The following is a 15,677-nucleotide window of genomic DNA, read 5'->3' as shown; positions in this document are numbered from 1 at the left end:
GCTGGCATATCAGTTAACTGCTAGTAGTCTGTTGTAATTTATGTATTATTGTCATTTTATTTATTTTCTTTTGGTACATCTTTTGACATCGGACTCGGGACTTCTCTTGAACTGAATTATAATGTGCGTATTGTTATGCGTTTACTTTTCCACATTGGCTAGAGGTATAAGGGTAGGGTTGAGATCTCATATACATGTTTATGCAATTTTGCGCCTGTCCTTAATCAGGAGCCTTTGGCCTTTGTTGGTCTTGTATGATTTTTAATTTTAGTTTCTTGTGCATAATTCGGAGTTTAGTATGACGTCTATTATCATGGTACTAGTATGCATATTTTTAGGGGCCAGCCGAAAGATTCCTACGGGTGCGGGAATTCTCGCTACATTGAAGACCCATTGGTTGCCTTCGGCTGTTGTCTGTTCTATGGTCGGGTGGTTGTCGCTTTGACACATTCACCATTTCTTTTTACTGGATGATTATTGATCTTTACCATAACACACGAATCAACAGGGAAAAACATAATAAGTTTTTCAGCTACAAACGTCAATGGTATGTAAAAAAATGAGAAGTTGAAATCGTCCCGTTTATCGTAGATGTTCTAGTGAAGTCGTCAATCTGTGTCAATATTGAGGAAAAGATCAAGGTATGAAGAAGTCCCTCTAGTATTAGTAAGTTCTGCACAATTTTTTGAAAAGTGCTAATTGTAAAACAAAGCCTGATAGAAAAACAAATAATGGTGGTATAACATTTTGTATTGGAAGCTGCACATGAACCTTTGACCTTATGTGTACATCATTGTTAAAATTTCATTCTATTTAAGTATTCAAGTTAAATATTTATTATAGAGAGATTTTCGTTAAATATTCTTCAAAGTTTGAAGTATAATGTAATCATAGTTTAGTTGCACTTGTCCAGATAAATGATTATGTATAAAATTTTATTGACCATATATGGGAGTTTTTCAATAAAAGCGTACTTTTCAGACCTAATAAATTTGAAAAATCAACTTGTCTAAAATTTAATTTCAAGAGTTATTTTGAATACCTCTATAATAGACGTGTTTGTAAAAAAAAATTGCAATCTTAAATATTCTTTGAAATGATATTATTTTCATAATTTGTGTACTGTTTCGTAGGGGACTTTTTAAACACATATATTTTTTGCACTATTAAATGTTTCCTATAGACATTCCATTTTTTTTACTCCTAAAAACTAGAAAAATATCATTTTTTTCTGAATTGGAGAACCATTTTTATCGATAAAGATTAGACAGTACTTCACATATGAAGGTTCAACTCATGTTACGTAGTGGACATTTTGATGCGTTTCGTAGTGGACAAAACCGTTTCGTAGTGGACAAAAAGTTTCGTAGTTGACATCAATCCTATCATATGTTAATAAAAACATAATTAAATGACATGAAACTAATCCTTGTTATTTGTTTTGCACGCATATAATTAAAAAAATATTAAAAAAAGACTGCATGGTAGTGGTAGTGTCCACTACGAAACGTTTTTCTCCCATACTTGTTTCGTAGGGGACCGTTTCGTAAGGGACGTATTTGCATGCTTTATTTTTTCCCACGATCCCTATATTGCAATGGTAACAAGACAGATTGTATTCATCAAAGCATTTATCAAGCTGTACACTGATATTTTTTCATAATTTTAAAACCAGATACTGAAGGAGATTTGACCCGTTTCGCAGTGGACATTATAAAAAATACGGTATCACCCTGGTCCATTTAATGTGCTCAATTTTTCTAATCAACAATTTAATTGCCGTTATAAAAGTTTCACTTCTTTTGTAAGACCCTAATGTTTATATCTCTTGCAAACAAAAATGACATTGATTTTATAAAACTGTTTATTGGCAAATTTTAATGACTTCGTTTCGTAGTGGACATTTTGTGAGATACACACCTTCTGAAATTAAAAAAACCTATATTGAAAGCTGTTTATTAAAATATGTTGGCTCTGAACATACTTTTGAATTATTAAAGAACTTATGTAAAGTAAAAAAAACCATTTATTTCTTCCTTTTTTTTTATTAAATTTTAGAGTATGAATGTTGAACAGGCGGTCTAGGGACATGCCATTTTGGTTGTTTTGGACCATTCAAGAGTCAATATCTTATCAATCCCTCTAAAATAAACTTTTTCTTTGCTTAAAAATGTTAAATCTAATTCAATGTACTGACTGCACAAAAAATTACTTACAAAGATCAAACACATTTTTTTTTAAAGTGGCTGGGACAAGAAATTACGTTTTTATTGAAAAACGCCCATATATACAAATTTAGCCAGTGGGGTTTATGATGTGAATAAACACTACATTCAGATAACTAAATGACCATGTTACATAAACACCATGACACATGTTACTTTTAAGTGTATTGGGGAAGTTAAGACTTTAAATAAGGGTACTTATTGAAATCTCCATGTAATTATTAAACTTTTATATGGATAGATAGTTCATTCAGCTTGAGTACTTCAATTACCCATTTGTTTATTAATTGGCCTAAAGAGTTGAAGTTCTGTGGAAATGAGAGATATGAATGTACCAAAATGGATCTTATAAGGACAAAAATGAAGGATGACAAAGTGGTTCATTAGTGGAATTCATGCTCATAAAGCCATCTTTTGTATCCTTTTCAAATGTATGTAGGCAGATGAGAAAAATATTAGATCATATTTTGGTTCAAACTATATTCTATCATGATGCGGCTTAACTTGAGTTTTCGAAGAAATATTGCTCGGAAACAGTAGATCTCGTCTTACTTTAAAACAGATTTATCTAAAACTATTTAAGTTTAGCATATCAGGACAAACTGTTTTAAAAGTTTAACTCCGTTTTCCGGAATCAATCCTAATTGATTCTTAATTTAATCACATTAATAATACGTCATTTCGTGACGTCATTCATGCGTTATCAAACAAATGCAAAACTGCCAACATAGCTAAAATTTTAGCGTTTCAGAAACTTTTTTCCAGAGGCAGATCAGTACAGAACAGCAATTATAGAAAACCTTTGAACGTTTTAGAAATTGAATTAAATCATCTTCTTACCAGTTCTATGGCACAAAAAACCTGGAAAACATACAATACGGCAATCGAATCCTTTAAAAACTTTCTATCAGCATACAACCTACATGATATTTGGCCGGGGCTGGCCAAATATCATGTAGGTAGCTTAGCGATTTAATATTTTACATTGCCGTCCTTTCATTCAAGGGTCTTTCTGCCTCTACTGTCTTTACATATATGTCAGGAATAAGTTATCATCATAAGATTCAAGATTTAACAGATAGTACAAAATCCTTTTTAGTAGGAAAAACATTAGAAGGTTTAAAAAGGTCAAATCCAAAAAAAATCGATTTGCGGGTACCAATTATTGTAATTCATTTATTACGGACATAAATCAGGTCACTTCAACATGTCTGTTTTTCGTCGTATGAATCCGCCATGTTTGCTTCAGCTTTTAGTCCCAGTTTTTTTGCTTTACTTCGCGTGGGTGAGATAGCTCCGGAAAGTAAAACTGATTTAGGGGCACATGTTATACAAATATCTGACGTGTCAGTTGTCAAATTTCACCACAAAGAAGAGCTTCGTCTGTGTAAACGTAATTCCAAAACAGATCAACTACACTCTTCTTTAACTTTGATTATTAGTGAGCAAATCGATAAATATCTGTGTCCCATTCACTTACTTAAGAGTTTTTTACAAATCCTATATCCTTCGTCCGGGAGTGATTTATAAATACATTTTGAAGGATCAAGTCTCACTCGTTATCAATTTTCGTCTATTTTACAAAACAGTTTGTCATTCTCCGAAATCAATGGACATTTCAGAGCACATTCTTACAGATTTGGGGAGCAACTGAAGCTAAAAGGCTAGGAGTAGATGACGAAACATTAAAGACATGGGGTCGTTGGACATCGGATGCTTACACAAAATACATCCGTTTGAACATTTAAACACATAGGTTATATTTTTTTAAAACGCAATGGCTTATTAAAAAATAATACATTCATTAATTTAAGGTGTCAAAACAATTTGGTTAATAGGATAATCCATAGTATATTGGGCCAATAAAGAAGCTTCAATTAGACCTGGGGGACTTCACCTTGGTCTACAGAATACAGGTGCTCATATGGTTTGGATTGGTCAAAGGGGTATGAAGTGGGGTAATATAAATAGTCTTTGAACAAAGGTTGCTTATTTTATCTAAATAATTCACAAGGAGCACTTGAAAAGTTCATAAGATCCAGAGGACCAGCTGTTTTTCCTCAGTGAATTTGATATTATTATGAGAATTGTCGTAAATTTAGATTATTCTAATAACAAGTGAAACTCGGTTGGGACTTTAAAGGGGCACCAATCTGTTTAATTTGGGGTTGTTTCAGGGGAAACTTCTTTGGCAGTGAGTGGGTATGCCCCACTCATTTGGCGGGATATGGCAAGATAAAAATGGAACATGTCCCCACATTGTACGTAGGCTTTTATTTGGGGTCATATTTTTCTGTGTTCCCACAGAGATTAGATTGGGTCTTCTTTTAATGTACCAAAAAAGACTGGTTCCTAAATTGCCAAAAATAATGGTTCGGCGGTTTGTAGGTTCATCTTGCCTTATCTTGCTTGCGCAAAAAAAAATTTAATACTGTAGCCATATCATTCCCCATTCTTTGTTGATTATTATATTTATCTTTGAAAACAAAAGGAGCCGGTTTTACATTTCACACATACTACTATGGTAAAGAAAGGGTGTGATTGCACATGAGACATAATTAAGAAGAAAGTAAACATTGGTTGATCGCCCATGAGACATGTATATGTTACAGTAAATAGGTGAAATTAGGAATTACATGTAATTACTAAAATTTAGGAATTACAGGTACTTCCCGGTGCACTTAGTTAATACAAGTAATTCCTTAAACGACCCAGTTATTACCAGTAATTACTCATTTTAAAATGAGTTTTTACACCTATTTACTGACTGCTAAAACAATTTCAGCAGACATGGAAAATTCTCCCAAAGCATTATGTTTTAACTTTTTTCAAAAAAACTTTTGAGTTTGAAAAATATTTAGACTTATTACCTTATAAAGATCAGATAAGGTTGTGAAGGTTAACAACTGGAATGAACTGTTATGTGCATTAGCTTCGAGATATAAAAAAAAATATATTTTTTTGTTGTTGTTAAATCATTAATAAAAATGATATAGTGAAATTATAATTCACTGTTAGTAGCCAATCTAGTTATATTTTGTTAAATTAGCTGAGAAATAAGGTTGATGAGTTGTGCACTTGCGAGTGAATATTTGGACCTCATTGAATATGTATTCAAGTGACCTTCAATCCACCCCCTAGCTGAAGATTGGTTATCGATGTATTAAGCTATTAAAATTGTAAGGGTTTTGCAGAAAAAATAGTCTCGCCTACTTCTACTGTTAATCTCAGGCTCAACAAAAATGAGGAAAAAATATTAAAATTTTCCTCTTGATACTATCTTTTGACTAGTACTATAAGAAGCTTCTGTCAAAATTGGGGAAAAATCCAGGATGGTTTATAAAATTTAATGTTTTAAAAACTTTAACTGTAGAGTGTAAAAACTAGTCCATTTATCAGGTTTATAAGTAATATAAGTAATATAAGAAAAAAAGGATTTTTTTACAATCTTTACTTTCGGATATTATCTTATGATCATAAACATTTAGCTTCTGTCCACGTTTGATAGAAATCCAAGATATTTGGAGATAGTTATATTAAAGTTTTAAACCACAGTGCATGATTGAGATTTTAGTTTAACAAAATTATGAAAATCAATTTTGGATTGATATCATTGTCTTTTATGCATATATTTACGGAGTTTCAAGACCTATAAAACAACCATTTTCCAGTGTCAATTCACAAACACTAAAGAGTATGCACTTTTGATGTGCCTTATATTCCTACATCCTCAAGTAAGCTCCCTTAAAATCCCTACCCCTTTACTTTCTTATTTGGTATCTTGAGTTATGTTTTTAATTTTAAAACAAAAAATCAAGTTAGTAAATAGCTGTAAAAATGACCAAAAAAATCAGTAATTACCAGTAATCACTGAAACAACTAGTAAATACATGTAATTACTAATTTGGCTAGTAATTACAGGTATTTACTGAAATGTTTAATAATTACGTGTAATTCCTAATTTCACCTATTTACTGTAACATATATAATATGAAGCAGTTCGGATCTTTGATTAATTAACTGATTATGACAAAACTTGACAGCAATGTTTGTAGTGTAATACCAACAAGTCTTAGTACGTCACATCTGGTTACATACGCAAAGGAGTAGTCAACAATTGTTTTTGAATTTGACAGTTGTAGGAAATTAATCCTTTATTTAATTATAGTAACATATCTGTTTCATAGACATATATCTATGGTGTTTCAAAGCACCATTGTTTTTTTTTTAATTTACATATATTTCCATATAGTATGTGTTTTTATAGAATATTTTAGAAACTTGAGATTACATGGTTACTTGTACACAGGACGAAAATGGTGAAAATTTGATCGGATAACCTCAAGTGATGGTTATTTTCTTATGCGCAAGAAATGTTATGTGACATTGTTGAAGGCCGTAAGGTGACCTATAGTTTTTAAAGTCTGTGTCATTTTGGTCTTTTGTGGAAAGTTGTCTCATTGGCAATCATACCACATCTTCTTTTTTATATGAATAGGACTGAACATGATAGTACTTTAATCTTGCCAAGTAGTTTTTATTTGAAACAAAGATAAATTTTGCGCAATATTTGTAAAAGTGCATATATAACAAATGGAGACAATACATTGGAGTTACATAACGTAATAAAACTGACTACAGATCAATGTTATTATCAAGATACCTGTCTGTACATTACTTACAGAAGAATAGAATATTGAATGTCTTAATCCCTAAATGCATATATTTTCCCCCGAAAAGACGCAATAATATCGTACAATAGTATTATTTGCCAATGGAATACAAAAGAGGTAAATTACGGTACATAACGTATTCCAGATCAATATTGTTAGAAAGCTGCTTTCTAAAAGACAACAACAATCAAAACCAAGGAGTAAACAAAGAGTCACAAAACCAACGAACATTTACATCAAAAGCTATAAATAATAATTAAGAAAAAACCCGAACTCCACTAAAAACCGGGAGTTAAAGCAGGTGCTCCGGAAGGGTAAGCATTTGCTGCACCGTATACGACACCCGTCGTGTTTTTTCTTTGTTCAGTTAAGTAATGATGGAAGGTTCTTATGACTGAGGAAGAATATTAGATATGATTTCTGACACACTTTTGTCATAATGGCCAATCAGCTCATGATGGCGACCGTAAAATTTCTTGAGTGTGACCTGATCGGTTCATAGCCCTGTCTTAGAAACTTTTGAGAAAGCAGTATTCCTCGTTCAACAAAACTGAATCAACGTACTTTGAACTAGCTTTATAATAACGTGTCAATTGAGACACATATACTCCAGATGCTGGTGACGCTGGGATGTTGCTACACAGAAATGGAAAGTTGACTAAAAACTTAAAAACTTAAAAACTTAAAATCATCGCAGTGGTCATAAATTTTGGTATCCAACCTACGATCAGTAGTCATTTCAAGAAAAAAGGTCTAAATATGAAGCAGATTTATCTGTGTCGGTAGTATCTTTAATTTCAAGTTCACTTGGATATATTAAATGCAAGAGATCACTGAATCTATTATTATTAAGAGACAGTACATCATCAATATACCGTAAGGTGAAATTAAAAGACTGAGCTAATTTCTTTTCTCCTTTCTGTAAAAAGACGATATAAGAGAAACATCTACTTACGAATAAACCTGCTTTGAACCAGTCACTGTCATAAAAAGGACCTGGAAGGCTTTCAGCTTCATTTCGTAGTCTGACAGAACACCTTACCTATGAAATGACATTCATCATAAATTGTTAGATCTATGATTTGTTCTCTCTCAAATCATTTTTTAAGATAACAACATAATATACTGATTACATTTATGTTTGATATACAAATTGTGTGTTCTGCTTTTGATGTCAGATGCGCAAATTATCCACATCAATTTTTATTGATACCATTGTACAACACATTATGATATATTCCGTGTCACGTGCTGTAATGAAAAAAAAAAACACTTTCGAATAAACAAAAATACCAAAATAAAAGATAGTTAGGTTATGATAATAATCATTAGAAAAAGAAGGATGACAAATGCATAACAACGACGAAAAGTCAGACAACAGACGATCAATGTTCGAAAAAAACAACATTTCACCTGTATTTTGAAAAATAGAACCATGAACATTATCAAAAATTCCGGAATATCCCAGAAAAGAAATTCAGTTTTAATTAATTTGCAGTGTCTGGCATATGACCCTTAACAAGTCAAATGATGTCTGCTACAGAGATAGTTTTAGTTAATAGTATTTCTTGACATGAGTGCTTCTTAAACTAAAGTACATAATCTTACTATCATATTCATGTGATGTTTCTCAACCCAGTCTTCGGGGCGAAGGTCTGTTTGTCTTATATCACCGTACAATGTATTGATGTGTTCTGTGACATAATATTCATTAATATACCAATATACATCGTAAACGTAGTTTGAAACCTGTTCAAACATGCACTGGAATACAACGACAAGACTTGGTATTCTAGATCTGGACGGATTAACAGGAGGTCCCTCTCCTAATGTTGATACTACATGAGGTATTATTTTAGCAGATGGAAACCCTGTGTCTATAGCAATAGGACAAAGACATTGATGAACAAATGAAACAATTTTCATAAAAACTTCATTTATTTCATTACAAAAAATGTATTCTTGATCTCAAATTGAGGGACAATTTATAAACGTTAAAAATATCAAACAAAGATAGATTAATAGAATACATTTCAAGGAAGCAGAAATCTGAGTTTTAAGACTTTTATTTCCATTGAATGTATTTATTCTAAAAATGACCATTCAAAGCTGACATTAATATTGCTATGTTAGTAAACAAATACTATATGTAGTAATAAGCCTGTTAAAGTAAAACGTAAAAAGCATAAGCTATTTTCTTATTTGATAATGAAACTCATACTTCTCCAGTGAGGTAAATGTGACTGATATACATTGTAAAGTTATTGATCTTTATAAAGTTTTAGTAGAAAGATGCATGGTGACTCCGTGATCTTTGTACGAAAGGGCTTACCAAATTACAATTTCCAAGTTGTAATTGCTTATTTGGTTTAATGTTTACAGTGTGTATATTCTTATTAAAGTCAAAACGCGATTTGTCTTGCATTCAGTAATTGTTTTTAAAATCCATTTGTTTCCTCTCAAATTATATATACACATGTATATAAAAAAAATAGATGAACTACATCCATGGTCTGTTAAAAAAAAAATTAATTTTCGGCGACATTTGAATAGAACATTCTCATCTCTTAATTTGAGTGACGAGTTTTGTTATTATTTCATTGCAAAAGAAATAGACTTCATTTTCAAAAACACATTCTAATTTTCTCACTTTTTAACTTGGTAAGATTTTATTACGGATAGAGACACGCTATGCAAATAACATTTTTCCATTTTACAACTTCACCATTTTATTTTTTTGTTAAATTTTATAGTAATTAATAGTTTCTTATTGCGTTATTCGACACCGATCAACGTAGAAACAATTATCTGATAATCATTTAACGATTACAATTTAACAAATATGCGCCATTAATCAGAGGAAGCCAATGTAAATAAACTCATCAGAGATACAAGGATTGAAATTGTATATCTACGGTAGACGCGCGTTTCGACTTCAAAAGACTCACCGGTGACGCTCGTATTGAAAAATGTTAAAAAGGCCCCAAAAAGTACGAAGTTGAACAGCATTGAGGACCAAAATTTATACGTAAAATGAAAGATCTGTGAAAATATCATATATACTTACTAGTGCAACCTGGATAATACCCATTGTATGAAGACCAACCAGTTGGACACTGTACACCTCCCGTTCCTTGATATGACATATGAACAACTTTGTTAATTTATATACTATTGTCATTTTACTTACTAGTTTCTTTTGTTCGCTAATTTGAAATCAGACTTCTTTTAAACTGAGCTAACTGTACGTATTTCTGTGTGTTTGTTTTTCTAGATTAAATAGAGTATAGTGGAAGGTTGAGATATCACAAAACATCAACCTCACTGCATTTTTGCACTTGTCCCAAGTCAGGAGCCTCTGGCTTTGTTTGTTTTGTATGAATTGTAATTTGAGTTTTTTATTGGTCATTATAAAAACAAGTGCAAATTTCGACGAGGTTATATTTTGAAAAATGATGTCACTGTTTAAAACATTTAAATGTGTCCCTCTATTCTATAGTATGGTAGCAACGATATTCAGAAATATGCAATGGGAAAAATGAAGAGTTCCTTCAATCTTTACAATTTAAGGTCATCCTTTGATAAAATCGTGTTAATAGTGTTTCCAATTTAAATCATACATTTAAGTACGAAATATTATTGTTAAACATCAAACAACTGTTCCAATTTGTTGTTTAGGTTTAAATTACGACTTATTGCCATTATTCATATAGCTGTGCATTCTATTCAAACATAAATTTCAGAATACATTGTCGTAAAAAAGTTGACTGTCCTAATTATGGCCGTCGTAAATACTAAAAAATACACTTAAACTGAAAATATGTAAAATGTATATAATTAAATGATAATTATATACTTAATCCTTCGCATACGACCAAAAAACACTTTCATTTTTATTTAGTAACACCACTGACCCTTCTGTAACTACAATGAAACAAAAGTATCACTATTGACATGAAATATTTCAATTTTTTACTTTTATTTTTAAAGTACTGAACACAAAGCCAAGAACCGAGCAAAAGAAAAAAGATAAAAAAAAAAAAATACTGCGTAGCAATAGGCTAAAAAATCTCAAATTATATAACAAAACATCAATTACTAAAATTTTCAATCGTGTTACTAAATAGTGTCATTGGTGTTACCAACATACATCATTTTGTGAAAACTTTGTATAAGTAATACATGGTATTGTTAAAACATTGTTAAATAAGTATTATTTTTCGTGAATAATATGATGTTTCGCTTGTTAAACATGAAAGAAACACAAAACAATGCTAATTGTCATGATATATTCAGTGGTGTTACTAAATTGGTCAATGGTGTTATTTTATCAAAATGGTCTCACCATTGACAGTAACACCAATGATTTAAGGTGTATTTTAAGAGTCAGTTTCGAAATTAGTGCTCCATTCCCCTATTCTATATGTCGTTACTGGTGCATCTTTCTATAGTCAATATATTTCATTATTCAAAGTTCAGGAAATGTTTTCAAAAATGATTTTTATCAGGGTACACCATGGACACTATTTTCATTTATGATATAGCTTTTACTTACTTTTATGATTTTTTTCAATCATATTTCAAAATAAATGTTTGTTTTCTTTTGCATAACATGCTTACAGGTTACATTACTAAGAGAGAAACTATTGCAAATGCTGAAAGCTTGAGAAAGGTAACTCTTATCCTACCAATTTTGTCTTTTGTTTACACCATTGACTTTAGAAATGAGACTTTTCCTTTTGGTGAATTTATTTTATTTGAAAACCCAACATACACATCCCAAATCCTTAACAATAAAATTAACGGTACCAATTTTCTTGCACCAGATGCGCATTTCGACAATACATGTCTCTCTTCAGTGATGCTCGTGGCCAAAATATTTGAAATCAAAAGCTTATATAAAAGATGAAGAGCTATAACAAATGTTTGTATGTATCAAAATGAAATAAAAAGGGACAAATCCTAATAACAAATGATATGAATAATAGTCCTATTACAGGTATGAAAGAATTAATAGTAAAAAATAGCAGTTGATTCTGGCTATTTCCAAGGGTTAAAGAAAACATTAAGGATTTTTTATAACATTTCATACTGTAAACTGTATATAACATATGCAAGTGTTATTTCGATACATTTTGATATATGTTCATGTCTTTTGACTTAAACAAACCAAATAACATAGTCTTGCATGTTTTCTTTTATTATAATGACCCTTATATGATTTGGAGTTTAGTATATCCTGTATTATTACTCAACTAGTGTACATTATTGTTGAGGGGCCAGTGGAAGCACGCCTTTGTGTGTGGGATTTTCTAGCTGTGTTGACGACCAATTGATGGTCGTCTGTTGTTTTTGTTCTTTGTTTGGGTTGTTGTCCCTTTGACACATACCCCACTTCCATTATCAATGGTAAGAAAATTAACAGTAACAATTCAGTAATACTTTGCCATGTGTGTGTTATATCCAAAAACGATATATACGATGAATAGAAAAAAAACTTATTGATTATGATATCAAACGATTCTGAACAGTATTGATTATTTAAAAAATCAGACGTTATAACATACAACCACATGATTTTTATTTGTTCTTGCAGTAATAAACAAATGTAAAAGTAAGTACTCAATTTAAGACGCCATCACGAGTTGGTTGACCGTTATGGAATAACCTTTTCACAAATGATATCGGATATGTTCCTTGCGTACAACCCCATGCCCTTTCATAAATTTGACCTTCCGAATAAGACTATTTACCGGATGTGTTATTTCATATGCAACACGACGGGTATCAGGATCTGCTTACCCTTCCGGAGCACTTGAGATCACCCCTAGTTTTTGGTGGGGTTCGTGTTGTTTATTCTTTAGTTTTCTATGTTGTGTCATAAGTACTATTGTTTGTCTGTTTGTTCTTTTCATTTTAGCCATGGCGTTGTCAGTTTATTTTTGATTTATGAGTTTTACTGCCCCTATAGTATCTTTCGTCCCTCCTTTGTTTTGTAGTTTTGAGAATACAAAACATTTTAAAACGAAACTTTGGACAGTACGTGAAACAAACAAGTAAACAGCTAGATTATGTTGTTCATTTCCAAAGGCGTAAATTCAAAAAAAGGATATGTGATATGATTGCAATTTAAATAACAATTCACCACTTCATTCTTTCTTTTGCAGTATATCGTCTTAAGAACCATAAGGGGATACAATGTACTTCGTCAACCTTTGTTTTTTTAAATGATTGTATTTCCCTGTATACAGTTATTCCCACTCACCAAAGCAATATGCAGACTTTGCACGTTTGCTTGTTTTCAGTTTATAAACATAGTAGTCTGTACAGTTTTTTATATCGATATTCCAGGAATCCTCACAAAAATCCGTAAAGGTGCGTGTACAAACTTTTCTCGTCACAATCCCCTCATCGACTGATGGCAAAGAACCTGCAATATTGTTATTAAAAAGGAATAATTGTAGCAAGATGCTGTTACGTAGTCTTTAAAGCGTTGTCTCTATAAATATATCACCATGAGGACCCATCCTGTTATGTCATTTAATTAAGCTAAACTTGTCAGAAAAGAACAAATCAGAAGGACCCTAACCATTTACAAGATATATTGAAATTTTCAAATGACAGGGGATAGAGATCATTCCTTTCATGTTGACGATTCCCCTATTTATAGCTAAATATGCTACAAAAATAAAGCTTTCGTTAGTCGAGTAGGACATTTTTCTCGTCAGCTTTATGGAGGGTTGTACTATAGTACATGATGTATGGTGGCAAGTAGATTTTTTAGATCATCTATACTACACGTATGTAGTAAAGGATGATAAAGTACATTAGGTATCGCCATATCATATTTAGATTTGATTGAATACGTCTTTTAAAATAATTATGTAATATTTTTACGACAGAGATTCTTCGCGGTTATCCGAGCTTTCAACTTAGATATTCAAACAATTTCATTCGCGTATGGAATATGCATTCCTAAACACAAACAATATGCAAGAGATCAGAGCTTTTAGTTATACTTTATAACACATCAAGGGTGGCTGCGTAAAATAGTGATGCGACAGGTTTTGTTCAAAGAGCGGCTCGATTTTTTCTCAAAACGTACTAAAAACTTAAAGATCCAGTGTCTACTTCAGAAATATTACACCAGGGAATCTAGGTCGAACTGCTAAACTTTTGTTTATTTCTATTAACTTTACAGATTTTTACGGCTAAAACTGTGCTAATAACCATTAATACAAATTCATATCCTTAAATGGAAAGATTATATGCACTGCTAGTTTTTGGCAGGGGTCAAAACATAGGGTTGTGCGGCATATGGTTAACACTTAAATATACTGTATATAACAGATGTGGTGTGATTGTCAATGAGTCAACTCTTCACAAAAGACGAAATGACACAGAAATTAAGAACTTTAAGGTCACCGTATGGCATTCAACAATAAGCAAAGTCCATACCGTAAAGTCAGCTATAAAAGGCCGCAAAAGGACAAATGTAAACAAACACAATCGAGGAAACTAACGGACCAATAAGTGTACAAAACAATAAACGAAAACAAATATGTAATACAGCAACAAACAACAACGATCGAATTATAGGCTTATGACTTAGGTCAGGCACATAAATCCAGAATGTGGCAGGGTTTATCAAGTTAGCGAGATTCCAATCCTAACTCTAATCTGAGACAGTGGTGAAACACTACAACATAGGTACTATAGCATAACTATACAAATCAGTTGAAAAGGCTTAACTAATCAGATGGATACATATAGAAATACATCTAACAATTACACAAAAACATAGAGTGGACTTAACCGGGTACTTGCACATCCTAACAACAAAAAGACACTTAGCACAGTTCTTATTTCTTAGATTTTCCAAAACAAGTTAACTTTCATAAATATAATTATGATTTGAATAAATAGAATAAAGCCATGCATTCATATTATTACCATTAAGCCATATGGGGTACCATGTTCCACATCTAAATGTTTCTGGTGGTTCAGTAGGCATGTCTGTACCTGATCTGCTGATAATCCTATACTAATTTTCTTGCAAGACATCATCACTTATAGCTATATCTGTATCGAAGTCGTAAATATAACTTGCAGATCTTTTCTCTTCATTTTCTATATTTTCATAATCTGAACACATACCTGTATATTATAACATATTTTTATAAAAAGATCTACATAAACATGTACATATAAAATGAGTTAGTCATATAAGGTTTTGAAAGATTTGTATGGCTGGCAACTAAATTACTGTAAACAATTTAAAAGTCTATTACCTGAATAAGTTTACATATTCCTCATTTAAACTTCGTCTTCAAATGAAATTCAAAATTAATTGTCAGTCTGAGGAATATCTGAATTGTATAGTCCAAATTCAGACTTAGTTATCATTTCCTAGACATTGAGATGGGTATATACAGATTATATACAGATATTTTCCAAGAGCACTACGATTATGTAAAAAAATTGAAAAGTCCAAGATGATTGACGAATTTCATTTCATTTTGCATTGTGGGACAAATCTGGGCATTGCATTCAAATATGTGTGCTTATCTAAAAGACTATTCCATTATTTAAACATATTGATGCATTTAATAAAATAATACACATTCTAAACCCCATCCCTTAATTTGTTTGTCATATTGGAGTCTTCACGAAGTCTTTAGAACTGAGGTGGTCAGACCCATGTTTAGACAAGTTAACATAAGTTTATCAATTGAACTCTTTAACATATGTTCTATTGTATTCTATTGCATTGTATTGT

General features: G+C 31.6%; 1 protein-coding gene across 1 annotated transcript in view; it reads right to left on the bottom strand.

Annotated features, from left to right (window-relative positions):
* Window positions 1-10,044, bottom strand: part of LOC134722737 (uncharacterized) — a 31,232-nt gene extending 21,188 nt beyond the window's left edge. Inside the window, exons 1-3 of the mRNA XM_063586359.1 lie at window positions 9,966-10,044; window positions 8,507-8,775; window positions 7,854-7,940 (exon numbers count right to left, since the gene is read on the bottom strand). Coding sequence (XP_063442429.1) covers window positions 7,854-7,940; window positions 8,507-8,775; window positions 9,966-10,044 — 435 coding nt within the window. The remainder of the gene's footprint in view (window positions 1-7,853; window positions 7,941-8,506; window positions 8,776-9,965) is intronic.
* Window positions 10,045-15,677: the final 5,633 nt, after the last annotated feature.

Source organism: Mytilus trossulus, chromosome 6 (assembly GCF_036588685.1).
Source record: "Mytilus trossulus isolate FHL-02 chromosome 6, PNRI_Mtr1.1.1.hap1, whole genome shotgun sequence".
Classification (NCBI taxonomy): Eukaryota; Metazoa; Mollusca; class Bivalvia; order Mytilida; family Mytilidae; genus Mytilus; species Mytilus trossulus.
This window is presented reverse-complemented; position numbering and strand designations above follow the sequence as displayed.